The sequence below is a fragment of the Megalops cyprinoides genome, chromosome 1, assembly GCF_013368585.1.
Source record: "Megalops cyprinoides isolate fMegCyp1 chromosome 1, fMegCyp1.pri, whole genome shotgun sequence".
In the NCBI taxonomy this organism is placed as follows: Eukaryota; Metazoa; Chordata; class Actinopteri; order Elopiformes; family Megalopidae; genus Megalops; species Megalops cyprinoides.
The window spans coordinates 71145086-71169318 of NC_050583.1; the positions used below are offsets into that span (position 1 = coordinate 71145086).

At 39.3% G+C, this 24233-nt stretch overlaps 1 protein-coding gene across 1 annotated transcript in view; it reads left to right on the forward strand.

The window, feature by feature from the left end:
- zmp:0000001082 (integrin alpha-D) overlaps window positions 1-21331 on the forward strand; it is a 97502-nt gene extending 76171 nt beyond the window's left edge. Inside the window, exons 27-31 of the mRNA XM_036533181.1 lie at window positions 2260-2373; window positions 17472-17585; window positions 18144-18179; window positions 20465-20575; window positions 20825-21331. Of these exons, the coding sequence (XP_036389074.1) occupies window positions 2260-2373; window positions 17472-17585; window positions 18144-18179; window positions 20465-20575; window positions 20825-21010 (561 nt within the window). The 3' untranslated portion in view covers window positions 21011-21331. The remainder of the gene's footprint in view (window positions 1-2259; window positions 2374-17471; window positions 17586-18143; window positions 18180-20464; window positions 20576-20824) is intronic.
- Window positions 21332-24233: the final 2902 nt, after the last annotated feature.

Genomic DNA, 24233 nt, shown 5'->3' on the forward strand with positions numbered 1-24233 from the left:
GTCAAAGCCTTTCAAAATAATGAAAAAGGTAATAAGAAATTTTATTCTCTTGCTACCTGTGAACCTGTATTTGTTTTATTCAAGAATAATGCCAATAATGTTTTTTGTGTACATGGTTAATAATCACAACTGGTCCATAGCTAAACTGGCAAATCTACAGGGGTTAGACAAAATAATGAAAACACTAAACAATAAACAAAAACGTATGAGTATCTATTAACTAATTTTATAGCTAAGATGCCATTTGCCTTCAGAAAGCCTTTACTCTTTCTTAGAATGTCAACAGCCAAGTTGTTAACATTTTCTAGTGAGATATGTGCTTAATGTGAACAATGGACATTGCTCTGGATGAGAGCACGTATTAGTGACAATGAAAATGTAAATGTGATGTTGGATCATTCTTCAATGAGGAAAGCCTCCATCTTCAAGAGATGAAAGAGAGGGAAATCTAATCAACACCCTACATTCTATTTGCTTTGATAGGTTCCCAGTTTTATGTAGCACCATGTGTATATCTAACATGTAGTGTATTGTGTCTCCCTTTCACCCATTACTATGTCTGTGATTTGTCTGTATAACACCTCTGTAGTGTCTGCAGCAAGGATGTCACACATCCTTGCTGAATGGGTCTGCCAGGGTTCCCCAGGGCACCAGACCATTTGTCTCCGGCCTGCCACTTAACTCAATCCTTTGATATGTATGACCATGGACTGTATATCAACACACCACACAACCTGATTCTTTAGAGATTCTTCGGTACAGACAGCCCGTATGTCCTGAGTTTGTCTCTCCCTTGTGCAGTGAATTAAACATCAATTCTCTTAAGAGAAGTCGTCAGCGTGTTCTTCATCGTCCTGCATTGAGCTCCACGGAGACGGGCAAAATATCCTAACAGCATGTATCAGTAGAAAGTGTACAAATTCACAAACAGAGCTAAATGTATGCACAGTACTATACAAATAAAAGATTTATTTATTGTTATTACAGTTGTTGACACCCACACAATGTAATGTGTAGATCAAGAGTTATAAAAAACAAAACCATTTACAACATGTGTTAACATAATCATCCTAGTACTTGATTGATTATTTCTTCCAGATTGATTTATCTACTATCTCTCCTTTTCAATCAGTGCAGAATCAGAGTGGGAGGGGATATAATTTAAAAACACCCCTCTGTCTGCAAACTGTATTTGTATTGTGTTTGCACTCCTTCATTCACTCACTTTCACTCACTCAACATTCTCATCTCCTTTGCAGAAAATGGGTATTTATTCTTGCTTTTGGAAAAGAGAACTGCAGTGAATATTCATTAGCTCATCTGCATACCACCATGGCAGCAGTGGCAACAGACATGACAAATTAAAATGCTGCATCTGGCAATGTGACATTAAACGTATTCCAATTGTTACATTGCTTTGAATAACAGCATCCAACTACGTGAAACCTGCTATGAACAGAAATGTTTTATTTTACCAGTTCTTTTACCTGATTTCATTAAATGATGTCATTGAAAAAAAGAGTTTAATTCTGATATAATTTATATGCTCAAGTATTTGACTTTTCAAACAGTGTCATAATTGTTGATGTAAAAGGCCTCCAATTTTTTTACCAGTAAAAATGCCTTGTAAGATTCTTGGGTTTCTTGAACAGAAAGAGGATCCGGGTCAAACCTTTTTATTGACTGGATCTTTGTAAATACCCTGAACAGGCAGTGATACCTGTCAGTATGCTGTAGTCAGGCAGAACAGTTTTCTGTGCATTTACAAGATCTTCATGCTGCATTATGTTAAAAATGTAGCAACTAAGTAAGTTAAACTCAGAGAGCAGGACTACACCAATAATACAGGAAGTAGTGAATTGAATGGTAAAATTGAAGGCTGAAACATGCCTGAAATACTGCTGTAGGAAGACGCAATTTCATTTTGAAAAGAAGAGGAAGAACTAGGCTTCATGTCAGTTTTTGCATACAAGCTTTGAAATTGACACATTTCACTGTATGACAGTTTTTGTTTGATGTTGTTGGGGTTTGTTACTTTAGACTTGATAACTGCAGATTTTAAGAATTTGAGGTTGTGTTAGGTATCTTTCTAAAGTTATATGGGTGATATTAAGAATAGGGAAGCATAGAACAGGAGGGAGTTATGTAACAGGTTTGCAAGAAAGAATCAAACAAAGCAGAAGACATCTTTGATGTGATAATTATCATGCGATGACAGTAGTTAAACCTTTAAATCAATCTCTGTGCTGTGTCTTACAGGACTGCTCAGGACAACACTGCAAGTCAGTGGAATGTGAGAGCTTCACTTTAAACCAGCATTCATCTGTTTTTTTCACCTTGCATGGGAATGCATTCTTTCAGCCATATGGAATGGTAAGCACCGAAGAATGCATCCAAGTCTAAAAAGAAATGGCTACCTTAGCAAAAAGGCTGTCAACAAGGCATTTTAGACAGGAAAGAAGGTACACTATATGGACAAAAGTATTCGGACGCCTGACCATTACAAATACTTTTGTCCATATAGTGTATACTGTTCAGTAGCTCTCAACTGTAGAGTGGCCCACGGTTAGAAGGGTGAAACTCTGGCCTGCTTATATTTACTTTGGATGCAACAAGTGACCAGGGAGGTGATGCATGGCAGAGGAGCAGGAGCAAAGTAAAGGTGAGTGGGCAAGTAGTCGGTAATTTCAATTTAAATTTATTTATTTGTAGAGCGCCTTTTACAATACAAGATGTCACAAAGCAGCTTTACATTGTTACCCCCTGAGAGCAAGCCTGAGGCAACAGTGGCAAGGAAACACTCTCTAAATAACCAGAAGAAACCTTGAGCAGAACCGGGCTCAGAGGGGGAGCCCATCTGCTTCTGGCCAGCACTGAGCAGATAGAATTACAGAGAATACTGAAGTTGTATAATGTACTTAAAACAACTGAATTATATAGACAATTACACAACAGAGTAATTATAAAATGTAATCCTGGAAAGTCAGGTTCTTGGCACACAGTTGGCTTGACAGGTAGGACAACGAGGTAGCTGAACTGGAAGTCGGGCACTTGAGCTACAGCTCCAGGAAGGAGCCCGGAGCAGGGACAGGAAACAAATAGAAAACAGTGGTTAATAGACGTTAAAGAGTGGCAGGAATTAAGAACATGAAGGCAAGGGGGGAGCAGAGGGGGGAAAGGGATGCCTGTGTGTAATAAGGAAAGCAGATAAGCACTATGGCAGCATACTTAGGGGACGACGGGCAAGGGGCCTGTACAATTATGAGGGCGACCCTAAGGCAGTCAACACCAGACCACAGCCGGATCAGCTAACCAGGCCATGATGTAGTGACAGCAATGACCACTTAGTCCACCAGAGACTCTATGATCAATGCCAGCACCGTGCCGTGTCCATCAACTAAAAGATTTGATGTAAAGGTGGAGAGAAAGTTTGCTCCCCGACCCACAGTGTTCCACAAATGGCTCCCTACAAAAAGGCTCTATCACCTATACCACCCCCTTCTACCCACTCTAGCTTCAGCACTTCTTCACCCATATAGTAGAAAATATGGGTGAAGAAGGCCCTTAAGATAGGGGAGGGGCAAGCCCATTTAAAGATTTAAATGTAAGGAGAAGTATTTTGAAATCAATGCAGTATTTGATAGGTAGGTAATGGAGAGAGGCTAGTACTGGGGTAATGTGCTCACAGCATTTTGTTCGAGTTAGAATATGAGCAGCTGCATTTTGGACCAACTGAAGGAGCTTTAGGGAGGCATTTGCACATCCTGACAACAGAGCATTGCACCGTTGTGTATTGACAGAATTTTCCTGATTTTGGCTATATTCCTCAAATGATAGAAAGCAGTCCTAGTGTAACAGGTGTAAACTGCATTGTATATTTAACTAGATGTTACGTGGGTCAGCGAGCGAGTTTCGAACCTGGGGTCTCACTGCTCACTGCCAACCCCTTGCGGCCAGCGTCATTGTCAGTTGAGCTAAAGGCTAATTAGCCCTTGCCTGTCGGCAACAACGCTAGTTAACTAGGTCTCAGGGAGTGACGTCACCGCTGCAACCGCTCGGCTACCTGCTGCAGGAGCTATTCACTTCAGCTCTGCCACACTGGAAGTGTTTTTTATATGTGTTTCAAAAGAGAGCTCAGGATCAATTGTGACACCAAGGTCTTTGATGGTTGCACTTGATGGAGACACCATCAAGATTTAATGTAATATTACTGAGTTTGCTCCTTTGGGCTGACAACCAATATTTGTGTTTTTTTCTGAATTTAGAAGGAGGACATTTTTGGGCCATCAATGTCTTTGAGGCAGGCTTCCATGTTTGATATTTGAAAGGAGACATCAGGTTTGGCCGATATGTATAACTGGGTATCATTTGCGTAGCAGTGGAAATTAATGCCATGTTTACGGATGATATTGCCAAGAGGCACCATGTATAAAGAAAAGAGCAAAGGTCCAAGCACAGATCCTTGTGGTATTTAATAAAGACAAAGTGATGTTGCTCTGACAAATGAGACCTGAACCAAGATAGAGCCTTTCCACTTATGCCAATCAGGTTTTCAAGTCGGTCTAAGAGAACAATATGATTGATAGTATCGACGGCTGCACTTACGTCTAGGAGCACAAGTAGGGAGATACTTCCCTTGACAATGACTGTAACTCATTAAGCACTTTTAGGAGAACGGTTTCCGTGCTGTGATGCGGTCTAAATCCAGATGAAAAACTTCCAGAATATTATTGGACTGTAAAAAGGAACAAAGTTGCTTTGTTACCACTTTTTCTAAGATTTTTGAAAGGAACGGGAGATTTGAGATGGGCCTATAGTTCAACAGGTCATTCGGGTCTAGATTGGGCCTTCAGAATATGATGACTGCTAATTTGAAGGACTGAGGTACATGTCCAGACATAAAAGAGGCATTGATAAGATTTAATAACGGTATGCCATTTTCAGATAGCAGCTGTTTTAAGAATCTTGTTGGAATAGGGCAGCAGTGTAGCATAGTAGTTAAGGAGCAGGACTCGTAACCGAAAGGTTGCTGGTTCGACCTCAGTAAATATCCAGCCGTATAAATGGATAACATTGTAAAGAACTGTAACCTATGTAAGTCGCTTTGGATAAAAGTGTCTGCCAAATGAATAAATGTAAATGTAAATGAATAGGGTCTAACAGGCATTAATTAACAGGAATTAATTAGGGAGGAGAAGTCACTAAATTCAATGGGTGTGAAAGAGTCTAGGGCATGTGGCTGGCCTAGTAGACATCTCTTCGTTATCTGAGACTGGACAGGCCAGGCTGGAGGCAGAAGTAGAGGAGAGTTTTTGAATTGTGTCGCGTGTCTTTATGATTTTGCTGTCAAAAAAGTTTATGAAGTCATCGCTACTATGAATACTACTATCTACAATGCAGGGGTTGACTGATGCAGGGCTCTTAGTCTGGCAACAGAACTGAACAAATACCTGGGATTGTCCATATTTTTCTCTATTAGGGTAGAAAAATACGCAGATCTGGCAGCTGTGAGTGCATACTTGTAGCTTAAAAGACTTTCTTTCCAAGCCAGGAGAAGGACCTGCAATTTGGTGGAACGCCATTTTCTTTCAAGTTCTGCACAGCTTGTTTAATAGCAGGGGTCTCGTCGTTATACCAAGGTGTAAGATTTTTGTTTGGGATTTTCTTCTTTTTAAGAGGTGCAACGGCATCCAGGGTATTACGGAGTGTGGATTGAATGTTTTCCAGGAGCTGGTTTATTTTAGCCAAACTAGGGTTCAAGCATAAGTTTAAACAGTCTTCATTGTGTAGACTGTATGATGCAGGGAGCTCATCAATAAAGGCATTAGTGGTAGCAGAAGGAATGGTGTGGCTAAGAGAAAAATGGACTCTGAGTTCATATAACAAGCTAATGGAGCGTTGAAGGTCACAAGATAATGGTCAGACAGTACAGGATTGTGTGGCATAGTTACTACATGGTAGGGCTGGGCGTTATTGACAAAATTCAATATCATGGTATTTTTTTTATTTTTACCGTATGACTGTATTGACAGTATTTTGTTTTTCAATAATAAAAATAATCAAATACACTATATGGACAAAAGTATTCGGACACCTGACCATTACACCAACAGGGACTGTAATGACATTTTATTCAAATATATATACTTTAATATGGAGTTGGTCCCCCTTTTGCAGCTATAGCAGCTTCCACTCTTCTTAGAAGGCTTTCCACAAGATTTTGGAGTGTTTCTGTGGGAACTTATGCCCATTCAATCTGTAGAGCATTTATGAGGTCAGGCACTGATGTTGGACGAGAAGGCCTGGCTCGCAATCTCTGTTCCAGTTCATCCCAAAGGTGCTTGATGGGGTTGAGGTCAGGGCTCTGTGCGGGCCAGTCAAGTTCTTCCACACTGAACTCACCAAACCATGTCCTTATAGTCCTTGCTTTGTGCACTGGGGTACAGTCATGTTGGAATAGAAAAGGGCCTTCCCCACTCTGTTGCCACAAAGTTGGAAGCATACCATTGTCCAAAATGTCTTGGTATGCTGAAGCATTAAGATTGCCCTTCCCTGGAGATAAGGGGCCTAGCCCAAACCCTGAAAAACAGCCCCATACCATTATCCCTCCTCCACCAAACTTCACAGTTGGCACAATGCAGTCAGGCAGATAACGTTCTCCCGGCATCCGCCAAACCCAGACTTGCCCATCTGACTGCCAAACAGAGAAGCGCGATTCGTCACTCCACAGAACACATTTCCACTGCTCCACAGTCCAGTGTCTGTGTGCTTTACACTACTCCATCCGACGCTTGGCATTGGACTTGGTGATGTGAGGCTTGCATGCAGCTGCTCGGCCATGGAAACCATTCCCTGAAGCTCCCGTCGCACAGTTTTTGTGCTTACATTAATGCCAGGGGAAGTTCGGAACTCTTCAGCTATGGAATCAGCAGAGCGTTGGCGACTTTTACACACTGTGCGCCTTAGCAGTCGTTGACCCCGCTCTGTGATTTTACGTGGTCTTCTGCTTTGTGGCTGAGTTGCTGTTGTTCCTAAACGCTTCTACTTTCTAATAATATCACTTACAGTTGACCGTGGAATATCCAGCAGGGATGAAATTTCAAGAACTGTCTTATAGAAGAGGTGGCATCCTCTCACAGTACCACGCTTGAAGTCACTGAGCTCTTCAGAACGACCCATTTTGTATCACAAATGTTTGCAAATGGAGACTGCATGGCTAGGTGCTTGATTTTATACACCTGTGGCAACGGGTCTGATTGAAACACCTGAATTCAATAATTAACAGGTGTGGCCAAATACTTTTGTCCATATAGTGTATAGGCTTCCTGAGTAGTGTATGACTCCAAGATATGCCAGCAAGTGAATTTTAGGTGGTTTAATGAGCTTTCGCCTCTATCCTTACAGTTTTATTACAATTAAACCAAACTCAAAATTTGGAAACTGAAACAGACCTAGCTGGCCACCGACGTCATTAGATGTAAGTATTTGGTTGGATTTAAGTGGTGACGTCAGTGACCAAAATCCGACGTCTACCCAATGTTAAAATTCCAATATCAAACCGACGCCTAATGCTGACATCCTATTCACGTCGGCTTTTGGGTATAATTAAGACACGACCAATTCCAATGTCTCACTGACTGTAACTACACTGGTCATAAAAGAGTTCACGCTTCTTACTGATGTCCACATTCACATTTATTCTTCCCTGAAGTATCAAGGAACACCGAGGAAACTAGAAGACAAAATAGTTTCGAGCACAAAGCTCAACAACAGCAAAGAAGCAAATACTCTGTGTTTCTCATTTCCTTATAAAACCAAGTATAACAGTACTTAATAAGGTAACTTAATCAATTATTACCATGTTCGCCTGGTAGACCAGGGGCCTCATTTATAAAACGTTCTTACACACAGATTTGATCTTAGAATATGCGTACGCTCAAATCCACGCCAAAGGTCAGATTTATAAAAACGGTCTTTGACGTGGAAAAGTACTTAGCTCCATGTCAGGTTCCAACTTGGCATATGCACTTTTCCTTTGGCAATGTTGGAGTACTGCAGGTATTCGGAAATCTAAGAGCACCAACCAGGGTTCCACTAAGATTTTTTTCTTGCCGCTCTGGTGTCTGGAAAGAATTTATTTTACCGGACAAATTTGAAACTTACCGGTAGTCATGTTTCAATAACAGTCTGTGTTACAAACGCAAATATAATGTACACCTGGGTTGACTAAAGAATGACAACGACCTCAAATCAGTTTGACCATTTTATGAACAGTATCGATTAAGCAAAACGAACAGTAACGATTTGTATGAGCATTATTACCGGACATATTGACCAGCAAGTTTTTAATTATAAATTCTCCGGTAATTACCGGCTAACGGAAACCATAGCACCAACATGTCGTCTGCTGCCTAATTGTTTCCCCATTATTATTATTATTAGGGGCCAAGCACCGAAGGTAATAATCCGTAATAATTCTGTTGAAGAAACACTTGGACTTTCCATATTGGCCTGAATGTTAGCCAGCAGTTTTTTTTCTACTTCAGAAATGACATCTGAAAAGTGGGGTTGTCTTACATGGGAGGACTACACTTTTTAATGTCATTATACATTAAGAACAGCAGATGGCACCATTTATCTGAGATTGTTGAGTGGTATTAGAAATCCCAGTAGACTAGTTTATTTTTATTTAAATGTGGTAATTTCATCTAACAGATGTAGAAAATATATCAGAGTATCTTGTTTTATTGATTGTATTTTATTAAATTGATTTCAGATTGAGATTTCCTTTATTGTCATTTTATCATGCACTTGTGTACAATCAAGAATGAAATGCGGTTTCTCCTATATCAACAGTGTACATAAATTAAAAAGAGAATTAAAACAACATATATCCATAAACAATACATTCAGTTTTGTAAACATTTGGAGGGGGATAGCAGCATGACTCTATGGCGGCATGTCTTTATGGTATAGTTGGATGGAAGTAGCAGTATGTACTGTCAATAAATTTGTTTTGTCTGTATAAAAAGTGCCAGGTGCAGCATGAAATGGATTGCACTAGTGGAGAATAGTGTCTATCTGTTCCTATGGGGGGATTAATGGTTTAGTGTGGGGGGGGGGGGGGGGGGGGGCAAGAGTGTTCATGATCTTCACAGCCTGGGGTATGAAGCTATTTAGAAGCCTGGTGCTATCAAATGAAATGATTTCTTTAAATACATAAGATTTGATCTTCAAAAAGTCTTTTGCCAAAAAGGTGTTAAGAAATGAGGGGTCATCATGGACATTTTATTATATTCAGCTAATATGGTATGTTCTCTGCCATTTTTCCCATGATTTTGGATTTTTTTCAAATACCCAAAAATTACACTCCTCCAACAGCGCTGGCACTTCTCATTGCAATGTCCCAAGAAGGCACACTGCATTTTATGGTACTGCTTATGTTTAAGCTTGATGTAAGATTGATATGTAGTGGGGGGCAGTGCAGTGGTGCAAATGGGTAGCAGTACTGCCTAACATTATGGAGGTTTCAAGTTCGGGGTGCGTCTGCATTCAGTTTGTACCTTGTCCCTGTGTTCATGTGGCTTTCCTCTGGCTATTCTGGTTTTTCTACCACAGTGCAGACACATTCAAGTAATGTCAATTGGATGCTATATTGCCCATAGGTGTGAGTGTAAGAGTGGGTGTCGATGTGTCTGTTCAGCCTGTGATGGATTGGTGTCTTGGTCAGGGTTTGTTCTCATTAGTTGTCTACCTGGTGGCCATAGGCGGAGTTTGACATTTGCGCTGGGGGGGGGGGGGGCAAACATTTTTTAACTGATGTCAGTACACAGTCCAAATGTTGCGTGGCATGTTACGCATAAACATACAGTAACAGAAGACAATAGTGCCAAGCTTGCCATAAAGCCAAACAACACAGCGCATCAAATCAGTTTCTGACAACTTTGTACTATACCACACATAGGTTTACGTAAGGTATTTGTCTTTCACACATGAGCACGCACAAATGAAGCACACTAACCATAACGTTAAAGTCTGTTAAAAGTGAAATATCAATTTGTTTATATTATACTGTTATGCTTTCATTTCCCATGTACCCTTTTAAAACATTTAGTGTAGACATGAAGTAATTTCGTGTTAAATTGAAAACTATGAAATATGCATACTCACTCCTATGCAACTTATTGTGTGCACACATGCACACAATTAGAAAATGCTCAGCAACAGTGTCGCCTGTTGTTACAGTAGGCTTCTAAATATATATATGAAATAGCCAGTGTCCTACCTAGTGTAGAAGTAAACGCCTTTTTTTGCGTCCTGTGTATATATCAACTATCTTCTCAGGTGATAGGTTTGCTTTGCTATTATGTCGTCCTCAATGTGAAGGCTCAGAAATGAATTTATTACAAAACCAAACATAATAGAATTCGGATTTATTTCTTACAATCATTTTATTTTATTGCATCACTGTAGGGTTGTCAAAATAACGCATTAATTTAGATTAATTAATTATAGAAAAAATAACACGTCAAAAAAAATTAACGCAGATTAATCGCACTCCATGATGCCCCTTGACCCCATATGTCACTGTGCATTTAAGCAATATCACGTGAGAGGTGATTGCTGTTATACTGAATATCAGCATGGCTGTGATTCGGTTGTAGGTATGAGGCTGCAAGCCGAGTGCGGAAGATAATCACAGCCATGCTGATATTCAGTATAGCAGCACGACTTCGAGTGTGATATTGCTTTTATACAACAGTTCTACAAACAAGGCTGTTTATCAAGCAACAATAATTTGAGACAACAAATTGTGTTTTTTTGTCGTTTATTCAGCTCCGCCGACAAAAATACTTCCTTCACGATTACATTTACACATGTTGTCAAGTAAATAAACAGTAAAGCAATAAACAAGCAATAAACAGTTTCTTGACTGCAGGTTAGTTAGCTAGCTAGCTTCCTGCTTTTTATCATACACGAAAAGGCTAGCTAGTGTTGGATTTTGTTCTAATTTAAAAGTAAACGAACCGGACCAAAAGCGCGCTTGGAGAAAAAGCTTTATTCGGCGATGGAATCTGGCAGCATCTCTGCCTGCGAAGCTTTAACTCAGGGAACTGTTACCGTGATCGGCCTTTTATACCATGAAACAAATGGCAACAAACAATAGGTTTTACACTGTTGCAGCATCAACCTATGTTCCCAATGCAAAGCGGGATCCTTTGATGCTGACCGCGTCTTTGTGTGGTGATGGTTGCCAATTGCCCACTCCCGGTTGTATGCTAGACTTGATGGCTGCTGCCTGCCTTAATCAATTGCTCTTGGCTCCAACTGTAGCGTGGCACCAAGGTGTGGAGCTTCCTTTGTAACTATGATAATAAGGCCATCAGGTTAACAGTTCTCTGATTCTGAACCACGTCTGGTCAGAAGTTAGAAGCACTATAATCTTACATTCCCCCCTTTGATCATAAAAAAATATGATCACAAAAATAAAGAAACAGTTGTAAGAAAATATAGGAATGGAAGGAGGGGAAAAAAAAGAAAAGAAACCGTAACATGTTGATATTAATCATGTACACAGTCTAATACTGAGCACAGGCACCTCTGCTTACAGTATAAAATAAAAGAATATCATTTTATGATGATACACGGATACATTGAAAGATGTACAGAGAAATGACATTGGTGGCATGGTGGATGATCGCATTCCACACATGCTGCTGGATTGTGCTGGTGAATGAGGTCTCCTGACGCAGTCTGTGATATTGTGGGCTTGGTTGATGGAGATGTGTCCCGTGGTTTTTCAGCAGATGTCAGCCAGGTGTCAGGTACAGTCCAGCGCAGGTGTCCGATGACAGCCAGGGCACCCTTCTCTCTCAGCTGTTTGGAACCCTGCTCTTCACTGGAACATCTGCAATGACACACAAGAGAGAAGGCGGGAACGCATCTTGCCAAAGTACATAAACATTTTTAAAAAATGGATCGTTATTCCTAAAAATGCCTAAACTGTCCCTATGTAGTTTCGGCGGGACGCTACAGTATTTATCAGTGGTGGTATGATGACCTCTTCATCCTCAGACGACAAGATAGAGCCTAGACAACTCTAGTCCCGCCATGTCTGGACTCTGATAAATACTACCGCCATTCTATCCCTCATCTCTAGGCGGATTTGTAGCTGTTTGGAGATTAAGTCTAGAAATTTTTGATTTTCAGCTAATAGTCTCTCTTTTTCCTTTTTCTCTTCCTGTAATTGAGAAGCTAATGCTTTAACTTTTGCATTTTCTGCAGTGATTTCACGTTTAAGATTATAGTGCTTCTAACTTCTGACCAGACGTGGTTCAGAATCAGAGAACTGTTAATCTTACACTAGCTACTTTCATACCCGACAGCAGACTCACCAGCTACTTTTTATCATACGCGTAAAGGCTAGCTATACGGTAGGCAAGCAAGCCACTTTTAATCATAGCCCACTACAGGCTACCGAGATAGTTTTTAGCATACATGGACGGGCTGCTAGTAAGCTATTGTTTATCATACCCAACTGCAGGCTAGCTAGGGTATTTTAAAATATTTTAAAATGCTTCTCATGGCAAATATTATATATGCGATTAATTTAGATTAATTAATCATAAAGCATGTAATTAATTATATTGCAATGCCCTCCTAGCTGGCCTCCCAGCATGTGTGGTGAAACCACTACAAATGGTTCAGAACGCGGCGGCGTGTCTGGTTTTCGATCAGCCCAAGAGGGCCCATGTCACCCCATTGCTCACTGAGCTCCATTGGCTACCCGTGGCTGCTCGTATCAAATTCAAGTCTCTCATGCTTGCCTACACAGTGACCTCTGGGTCTGCTCCGACATACCTGAGCTCAATCATACAGGCTTACTCTCCTTCTCGGCTGTTACGTTCCTCCCAGGAATATCGTCTAGCATTGCCATCCCTGCACACAAGGCAATCTCAGTCCAGATTATTCTCATATGTAGTCCCCCGCTGGTGGAACAAGCTACCTTACACTATGAGAGCAGGGGCGTCCCTCTCTATCTTCAAGAACCCCTTGAAGACCCAGCTCTTCCGAGAGCACTTCCTCTCCTAACAGCTTCTAACAACTCTAACACAATTCCATCTCTTCGTACTTTCTCTTGCTTACTCCAAGGTCTCCTACACTACCGTAGCTTGCTTGCTGTTCACACTTGTAAGTCGCTTTGGATAAAAGCGTCTGCCAAATGGCCTAAATGTAAATGTAAATGTAATTAGATTAATTTTGGACCTATTTTAGACTAAATGTAGTGACATATTACAGTGACTAGGGGGCAATGCCCCCCCTGCCTCCCCGCAAACTCCGCCTATGCTGGTGGCCCTGAGGTGCTTGGCCCCTTCATTGCTGCTTGCAGCTATATTTATTATTATTATTAGTAGTAGTAGTAGTAGTAGTAATAGTAGTAGTAGTAGATGATGCTGTAGTTGTATTGCCGGATTGAACACATTGCTTAGGTTATACGTAACAAGCTAAGCTATGCTACTTCTGGAAAACAAAACAAAAACACACATTGGTTTTCCAAAACTAGTTCCAATAGCATAATTGACACATCCTTGAAGGAAATTTATTTAATATACATATTATGGTTCCACACCTGTAAAACATTTCGGTCAATCTATAGGCTATAAAATGTCCAATAATGCAGTGGTTTGCAAGAGGAAGAATGGCAGCATTGGCACTTCTCGAGGAATAGGAAGGGAACGAGTTTTTACAGGTCGGGCAGACGTCTTTGCGCATGATGACGAATGGCTGATAAGCAGGTACCGTTTGCGGAGAGCTACGCTGTCAGAGCTTTGTGCCCAGGTGGGCCCGACTTTACAGACACGCACCAACTACAACCAGGCCATACCCGTTGAGGTGCAGTTGTTATCTGTCCTTGGGTTCCTGGCTACAGGAACATTCCAAAGAGAAATTAGTGACTGGTCAGGCATATCCCAGCCATCGGTTAGTAGAATTGTGCCAGCGGTACTTCGAGGCATCATTCATTTGTCCCCTCAGTACATAAAGTTCCCTTACACTTCCGAGGAGCTGCAGAATGTGAAAGAGGATTTTGTGCACACAACAGGATTCCCCAACGTCATAGGTACAATAGATTGCACTCACGTTGCCATACTGGCACCCCATGCAAATGAGTATGTATATGTTAACAGGAACAATTACCACTCAATTAATGTACAACTCATTTGAAATGCCTGTATGGCAATTCTAAACGCTGTTGCAAGATGGCCAGGGTTGACGCACGACTCCTTCATTGTGCGAAATTGCAGCGTGGGGAATCGTCTCTAGACTAGAGGCTGGAGTAGGCGGAGATGGTTGGCTTCTAGGTAGATCACTGTTTTCTTTGTAGTTTACTGCTTTTTTGCTTTTTTATTGTGCATAAAACAATTACCTCTACACAATCAGATGACAGAGGTTATCCTCTGAAGCCATAGCTTCTTACCAGTGGCGGCGGTTGAGCTGGAAACGGGGAAGCCCGAACATTACCTTTAAATCTATCATTACTTTCAACCTGTTCCCCTTTATCCTCCTTGATTAACAATAAAACAAATAATTCACAGAATAATTGACACCAATCGCGTGAATAGAATAAATGATTAGGCTCGCGAAACAGCGCATCAGACCACTTTTTCTTTACATCCTTTAGGGACCATTGCTGCCTCTCCACCTCGTTCACAGCCTGGGCTACAGACTGCCAGGCCACGTACTTGTTTTTCATGGTAACGCCACTGGAAAGGCTGCCAGACAGTGTCCCTGCGTGCATCTGCACCTCCGCCAACAGGACCTTGAGTTCGTCCTCACTAAAATTCTTTTTCTTGCCGCTCGCCATTATCAAGTGGAGGATTGGGGTTTTGATTCAAGCTCCTTTATATGCTAATGAAATTAATTAGGGGGCATTTACAAGGCGGAGATCTAAAACCATTCAGCTGCGCACAATTTCAAGATCTTTTGTGATTTATAGATTTCACATCTGGGAGAGTGGCGTACGCATGTTTTTTTGTGTTTATGTTCATTTTCTCTGAATCACACATATGCACATTTCAGAAATGATCTTAGATCGAATGTGGAATCGTTTTACATAGGCAACTTTTTTTTTAAATGAGGCCCCAGCAGTAGAATAACAGACGAGCGGTTTCGCCTGCTATTTCTCTCGCCTTTCTGACCTTCACTCAGGCTTCCGGGTCATATGGTCATGTGACTCACAATAAAAAAAAAAAAAAAGAAAAAACTTATTCATCATCATGAATACAACAAGATGTAAACAAGATGTATTATAATTGGATAAAAAAACTACTTGACAATCATAAAAAGTCTCGCTTACGTAGGGTATTTGTGTTGTCATAGCAATGTGTATATACACACATATTATCAGCGTCAGCTACACTACACACAACATCTGGTACCGACATTACGTTGACGTTGGTATTTAGTTGGGCATTCACTCATGACCAAGGCATTACCGTATTTGTTTACAGGTCAGAGTGTATAATTTCCAGCATGCTTTGAGTGAGAACATTACGGGCTACTAATCGTTCATTTTAAAGAATAATTATAACACTTAAAAGAGATAATGTGTTGATTATACTCTGTAACCATACCCACTTCCACTCGCACAAATTAAAGGTGATTTCTTTTTTTTTTTTTGTTAGCGATTTCTTTGTGGTAACCGCGACTGAGAAGCATAGCTACGGAGATAGGCTGCCTGGGATTTTATCTAGTTAATGAAATGCTGATTTTTGTACCACACCGTCTCTGGTCATGGAAAAAAAATTCTATCTATCTATACATATATATACAGATACATATATATATATGTATCTATATATATATATATATATAAATAAAATCTCACTGGACCATGTTTGTCTTTTTCCCCCAAATTGTTTATCAGTTTGGCTTAGCCTATTCTGAAAATTATTTTCTTACACTATTAAATCATAAACAGCTATGAAAATGTAATTATTATTAACAAATTAAACAATAAAATACCACTGTAGAAGGTATAGTAAAAATCCACACCGCGTGTGTGAATCCATAATGGTATACCAAAAAGTAAGGTCTACCGCCCAGCCCTACTACATGGTTAATTTCAGTGCCATAAGTGAAGGCCAGATCCAGCGTATGGTTGCAGCAATGTGTGGGTTTATCCACAAATTGAGAGAATCCAATGGCAATGATAATGGCAAAAAAATGCTGTTCTGAAGGGATCATGTTCATTGTCCATATGAATGTTGAAATCGCCTACTATCACAACCTTTTCTATGTTGACACCCAGGTTGGATAGAAAGTCTGCAAATTCGGATAAGAAAACAGTATAAGAGCCAGGTGGCCTGTAAACTATTGCAAGGGTAAACAGCTGAAATGCAATCTTGTCAGAATGTGCAAAGCTAAATACTAGCAATTCAAATGAATTAAAGTTATTGCTAGATTTAGAGCTATTAGAGCAGTTTAGAGCAATGTACAGCAGCAACACCACCACTTCTACCAGTTGATTGAGGGACCTGGTAGTTACTGTAACTGGGAGGGGTTGATTCATTTAAAGCAATAAATTTGGTTTAAGGCAGGTCTCAGTCAAACATAGGTTGTCAAACTGATGATTAGTAGTCAATTCATTCACTAGCATTGCTTTAGGTGTTAACGACCTTATATTTATTAACCCAATCCTAAGGACCATTTGTTTGCAGGTATTAATTTCAGGTTTACCGCAGCATGTCCATGTACTTCTATGCAGTGTCCAATACATGCACCATGCAGGCACCACACCTTCAAAACTAAACTTTCATTTTGCACAATATTCTGTTTATGTGATGAAAGAATTATTAACTCCAATGGATATGGTCTCTTGGATGGCTGGGACTCATGAATCCTATTGTTGTACTCAAAATAATCAGACTCTAGTTTAATAAATATTTAGACCCAATCCTACTCTTTTCTCACTCTCAAAAAAAGGTCTCTAAAAGGCACATTAATAAATTCTTCATATCCTCTAAATCTTTGATACAATTGAGGCTTTCTAGTTGGTCTAAGTTGATGAAAATAAATAAAAGAGAACAATTTTATTTACCTTTCACATTTCAGAGTATATATTTGTCTGGTACTCAACCAACAGTTTTTTATTTTACAAAGTAAATCTATCAGTCTATGTAGAGATAACAGCTAATACATTTGGTTTTGGAGCACCATTCAAGTGAACATATTTTTTTCAAGAAGTGAAAATGGTTTTATGTCATATAAAAGAGCTTACCAGATTCCACATGTGATGGTCAGAGCTCCTGATGGCATTGAGCACTAGACAAATTAGTTAAAAATGATTTATGGCTTGTGTAAATAGCTACTACAGATCCCAAGTAATCTGCCAAACCACATGAAGTCCAGCACATCAAAAAAAATATGTATATAATTTAAACATAATTTATACATTCCCTGTCTCCCTTTAGACTCCTCCTCCATGTAAATATTTCTGTGGGAATAGATTGGAAGGGCAGTTTTCAAGCACTGTAGAACTCAACTATGACAAGCAACGATATGTTCAGACTGCAGACATCTCAGAGGTGAGTTTTTTCTGTTAAAATATGCTTGGGTATATATGTTTGAGTTTTTTTGTTATGGACAAAAGAAATAAAGATTTGCATCAAAACCAAATTTTTTATGAAGAAGTTCACAACCAAGTAGATTGCTGAAATAATGTTATAATGGATTTCCTTAATTTTTCAAAAAAACTGATCATGACAACTGATCAAGGCCTTATCACATAAAACAGATGTTTACACTGTTGCACTGAATGCTTGCACCAAAGATCACATTTTTCAGGACTTCCATAAGCCATTTATTATTGCAATTTTTATTAAGTAGACCCATATCATTAATTGCTATCTGAGGGAAAGTTGACCAAATTATATTATATTGCAGTGTTATGAATTAGACTAACGACACCTAGAAATAGTCTTACGTATTAAAAAAACTGGGATATATTCAGATAATTTTTAACAAAAAAATATGTGAGAAGAAAATTGTTGGTGAACACCAGTTAAAATATGCTTGCTCTAATGAGAAAGAAGATGAGAATGTGTTTTTAATTATTAATGCTGTTTCTTTTTTCTTTTTGACAGGATCAAGATGATCCACTAACATTCCACAGAGCAAAGGTACTGTAAAGTCAGCATGTCTGAAACAATGAGTCAATAATTTATTTTAATTTTCAATTATACTGATTAACATGTGGCTTTTAATAATAATTGTCATTTATTTTGATTAATATGCATGTTGCACACAGTATTGATATTACAGTCCACTATGAAGGAAATAGTATTGTTAAACATTGCAGACCAGAGAGCCCCACGAATCAGTAAGGTCTGATAGTCTGCCTATATAAAGCTGCTCATGAACTGTGTTCTGATTTATGTCTGTGCAAGCATGGTATGGGGACTGCTGTGTGAAAAGCAGTGGTGCTTTGCATGATGTGTTTTGAAGGATAGCATGTGTTTGTCTGCACTCCTCCAGAATGTTAGTGACGGGTGGGGGGGTTGTAGCAATAAGCAGGATTTCTATGATACAACTGGACAGAATTTGTAGGAAGAAGGGGAAAAAAACACTAGGGGCCATATGTATCAATTTTTGTGTACAACTTGTCGTAGGAGCATGTGTATGCACAATCCCACAATTTGTGTATGGAGGTTATTCGTCAGAGTTATCAAACACCATGTACGCCTAATTTTCTTCATGTACACATAATCTCACGCTAATTTGATATACGCTCACATTTATGAACACGCTTAACGTCCACTCCCACAATTGTTCTTATATGGACCGAGACATGCCTTTAATTAGTCAAATTAGCACATTAAAGATCCCAGGTAAATCTGAGTGAAATGCAGAGATTGATGTTGAGGACCAATGGCAGGTTGTAAGAAAAGAAATTATTCAGACACGGAGATAGAGGTGATGGTTGATGAGGTGGAGAAGAGAAAAATGTCCTGTTTGGAGGCCAGACTAGCAGCATTTCAAATCGACGGAAAAATGCGGAGTGGCGCAAAGTGGTGACTGCAATGAATGCAGTTTCACGAGAGGTGCGTACGGTGGAGGAGGTGAAGAAGAAGTGGTCAGATTTTAAAAGAGAGGCCAAAAAACAAATAAGTGCACACAGAACCAGTGTGTCCGCACCCGGCGCCACAAAGGGGCAAGAGGGGGCTTTGCCCTCTCAGCTGTATTTTCAGGAATTTAAGAATTTTTAAGAATATTTAAGAATGCAGTAAGTACCTTTTCAAAATGAGGGCTGGACTAGACTACAAGTAAAAAATGTCAGTATAAAATATTTTTACTTAAAAAGGAAAAAAGTGTTTTTTCTAACATTATTCATCTGGTGATGTTAGGTCAATAATATAGCAAAATCAAACCATCTATTAAAGGATTATAATATCTAAACATATTATTGAATTCTTTGTATGAAGTAGTCTATTCAAAGTTAAATATGGAGGAATTTCATGTGTCTGTGTGCCTAGCATTCCACACTGGAAGTGATTGAGACACAACTGAAAGACACATTGACAGACAGGAGATATCACTAGCTAACCAGCTTACTAGGATACTTGTATCAGCTTTATCATGGCACTTTACTTCCTAGTTAGTTAGTTACTGTATTTTCACATAAAATGAGCTCACTGTATTCACAGAAGAGTAAATCCTTCTCCGTCCCAGCTATGCCACGGGACCATATTGTGAGGACTTGAAAAAAAGGAACAGATGATATAATGCTTGCAGGTCATGGCGTAGCTCATACAGCATAGAGAGACAACTGACACACAGTCATAATTTTCCCCTTATTGCAGTCAAAAGTTCTGGAAATGCTGTTTTTTATTTAATATATAGTCAGTATATCATCTGTCAGTGTATTGTCATATCATCATATGCAAATTCAGTCAAAAACTATTAGGCCTGTCAATTAGCTACAAATATACTTTATCATGTTTCCAAGGTTTATGAAAAATGTTAAGAAACGTGAATGACCATGGGCCAATAAATTTGAACTGTTTGGAGAATATTAACATTTTTAATGTAACATGTCATAAATAAAATCTCTATAGAAGGCCTCTATATTATCTATATCATAACATCTCTACATTCAAAATTACATTGCTAAATCTAAACCTACATCAAACAACAAAATAGTATCACTGCCATATTGGATTATGTAGTAATTTTTGTACAAGCATTTGTAAGTTACTTAAAATCTCCTGTGTGAAAGAATGTGTCTGTCATGAGCAGTCAAATTCTAAAATTCTGCATTTGCTTTAAAATTTTAATGTTTTGAGATCAAGCTATGAAACTTTACAGACCTGTAGGCAGTTGTGCGTGCCGATTACATGTTACTTTTTAGCACCTATTACTGTTCAACAGAGTGATCTGATGGTGTGGGTCTCTTTATATTTTTCAGATTGACAGCCGAGCTGAACTCATTATTCCCCCAAATCAACTTGCAATTTGTATGACAGGGATTGGTTTAGGACTGGTTCTTCTGGCCATCATTGTATGCAGCTTGTATAAGGTGAGGGTTCAGTTTATTTCTGATGCAGGTAATGTCCTAGTTAGTGCCTGTCAAAGTGAATTAATTTGCATGACTGCATATAGCTGTGCTTTGTAGCTTTGTAGTGCTTTCATGTTTCTTTACTTATTTATTTTACTTGATTTAAAAATCAGTATGCAGTTTTGTCTTTGTAAAACTCAAGTGGTCATATTGATCATCAAACAGTTATTGTTTCGAACAATGTGTGTGATAGTGTTCCTTTACCCACAGCTGGGATTCTTCAAGAGGAAGTATACAGAACAAATTGTAAACGAACAAAAGCAATGTCAAGAGATGTCACTTCTTCCTCCCACTGGTATGCCGGATAATCACAATGACAGTATGTTAGAGAATCAGTCTAGCAGTCAATCACATTTCCAGAACCAGCTGTCTAAAAGGGAAGAGGAAGGTGAATAAGAAATAAAACCACTCATATGTGCTCATAAGGAAAAGGGAGAAATCTCATCACAGGATGTATCCAGAGTTAGTGGGAGAGTTGATATGTGTACTCAGTCAAACATGCATTGTACGAAATAGCAAATTTTCACAGGAAGGTGAAAGCTTGTCAAGCATAACCTCCTTGTCATACTCCACATATAACTGGAGAATATAGAAAAAATGGTCATGTGGAAAAGAATATAATGTTAATGATTATGTTTAAGTACAAATTAGTTATATCATCAAATAATGGCTGATAGACTAAGGTACAAGGTACATGATACAGTTGCATCAAATTAAAAGGCCTTTTTAATTTTTTTTTTTAATTTGGCCATTTATTTTGGGTGGCAATGTGAATAGCATTTACAGTAAAATTTACATTTTTGACTGGTTCCCTTTTGAGTGGTTTGTTTTCATACATGCATCTGGGTTGTTGCACTTAAATTAATTTAAAATTAGCCTGAGTTAAAGTATGTCTAAGCCGCTTATTTCTGCAATAATTTTAGATACTCTAATATATCTGAGCTTTGGTGTCATTGTAAATTAGGAGCATAGAAAACATAATATGGCAGTGACTGAATTATGTTAAAGCTTTGGCAATATGGAATGGATATTAAATCAATAAATGAGGGCATCTGGTATACAAAAATATGTAGAACAACAATATAAACACCACGACCACTGAAACAAATGCAATGGCTACTTTTAGTAAAAATAACTATTTCTGAAATGTTTTTTCTCAAGTAATATCATCAGCATGGAAGTCTAATTATGTTGCTGTTCATTTGTCATGCCTTGGTGGATTTATTGATGAATGATTTGTCTGTAATTGCCTATGTTCATGCAAATGTTCATCTGTTGTTTTATGAATTTATTACATTTTTCCATTGAATTGTGACAATTTTAAAAATCTTTTCTGATCCTGGTAGAGTGACACAATAATAAAACTTATTTGTCAGTTCTCTGGGTTTTGTTTGCTTTTTGAAGAAATTGAATTGAATCAAAGGCTTTTTCCTAAGCATCCGTAATTACATCAACATCAGAGGATAAAGTAAAGCTGGTTTAACACAAAATTGATTGGAAGGGTTAACATCCTGCACATCATGGCCCCGTGAGGCCCCTGGGCACATGTCTTTTGGCTTGGTGCTTGAGTTACAGCTCCAGGCAGGAGCCCGGATCCGTGTGGGGAAAACAGCTTTCCTATATTGGAGTCAGCCCAGGGGCCCTAGTGGTCAGCTCATGCTTTAGGTGCGGAGGGACCAGGGGACCCTCACACTGTAGGTGCCCCTAGTGATCAGATCATACTTTAAGCCCCAGGGGCCTAGGGGCCCTAGTGGTCACCTCACTCTTTAAAAGCCAAGGGCCCTCACACTGTAAGACCTGAGGGGCCCTGGGGCCCTAGTGGTCAGCTTATGTTTTAAACACCATGGGGTCTGGGGGCCCTCACATTGTAAGCAGTGAGGGGTCAGGGGGCCCTAGTGGTGAGCTCACATTTTAAACACCCAGGGACCTGGCTAATGGACTGCTTGTGCTGTGTGCACTGAGGGCCCTGGCATTCAACTTCCTTTGGAAGTCTTGGGCCACGCACCACGCGCGGCCAGATGCTTGGAGGCCCCCTGGCAGTACGAGGCCCTGGGGCACTGGCCCCACTGGCCCGGTCCATAATCCAGCCTTGCCTGCACATTGTCAGAAGATACAATGGATTTGTCAGATTACAACACATTTTTTTGCGATCGTGCCGAAACAGTTTGTAAAACCTTTTAAAATTAGTTTGGATGGGCAATGGATGATGCACTCTACATTTGGCTCAGTTCCCACCAATTTAGTTTTGAATATAATGAGTGCCTCCTTCTTTAAATCGGTTATGCTTGACATGCCTGATATTCCTGTTGGAGAGATGTTCAAGCAGATCATAAAAGCTTTTTTCTTTGGGCATATGGGGAGATATCTCTTATTAAATATGCAGAAAAGTTTGAAAGACAAGAATTTTCTTTACAAGAAAAGTTAAAGCAAGGATTTCTTTCCACTGGAAGAGAGTGCTTTCCATTTCTCATCATTTTGTACACAGCTCTTATCTTTACATAAACCAGGAAAATACAGACAAAAATTTTAAGCTTCTTCCCAGTGTCCATCTTTCTGTAAAAGCATCAGTTGTTAATAGTCATGCATACGAAGAGTAAATTGAATTATTTCCCACATTGCCATTAATGACTCTTGATGCTGAGTTGGTATTTATCAGTTACATTTCAATAAAATGAGGGCTGTTAAGCCCTACATCTCTATCTTTTAGTTGGTTGTGACCGATACAAATATGTAAAAAACAGTACCCCTCTGCATTAGATTTTGCTTGGTACCTGCACGTAAGACTTTAAATATCCGTTTTATGCAGACAAAAGGAATAGGTCGATTTTCAAAGAGTTATAATGGAAGGAGTAAAACCATGAGCGGTATTGGTGTTTCAGTCTGTAAATCCAACAAATTTCTGCTATCAGACTACTTATTTTCCCTGACAGCCATAGTTGTGGTGCTATAGTTTAATTTTTCAATGCTGTGTTGCATTAAAACTGACAAAATTCAACATTAAATGTCTTAGCCTCAGTCTCGTCATGAATTTGGTGAGATTTTGAACACCAACTCCAACCATGACAAGCAACAAACTGCGACCATGGTTGCAAAAATCCATGCAGTCGTTTTCGCCAGCGCAAAATCTGAAAAACCTAACCGTTAACTCTGAGAATTCAAATGATTTGTATTGTGTTCAGAACTATTATTATTATAATTGGCATTTAGCAGACACTCTTATCCAGAGCGACTTACATAGGTTACAGTTTTTTTTTTTTGTTTGTTTTTTTTAACAACAATGTTATCCATTTACATGGCTGGATATTTACTGGAGCAATTTTGGTTAAGGACCCAGGGCTCCAGCAGGAGTGCCCCAGTGGGGAATCGAACCAGCAACCTTTTGCTGAGAAGTCCTGCTCCTTAACCATTCGATATCAAATGGGACAAATCAGTCACCAGCATGTGCAAAGACCAAACACTGACTGTGAATCCGTATGAGATTTAAATTGGAACCTTAACGTTGCAGAATCTGTGGTTTCTCATCATATGTACTGCTAAATGTTTTTTAAACCTTAAGTGAATACTTGTTCATGGAATGTTGACAAATGTTGTAACTCATACCACTAACCCTTGTTTACTT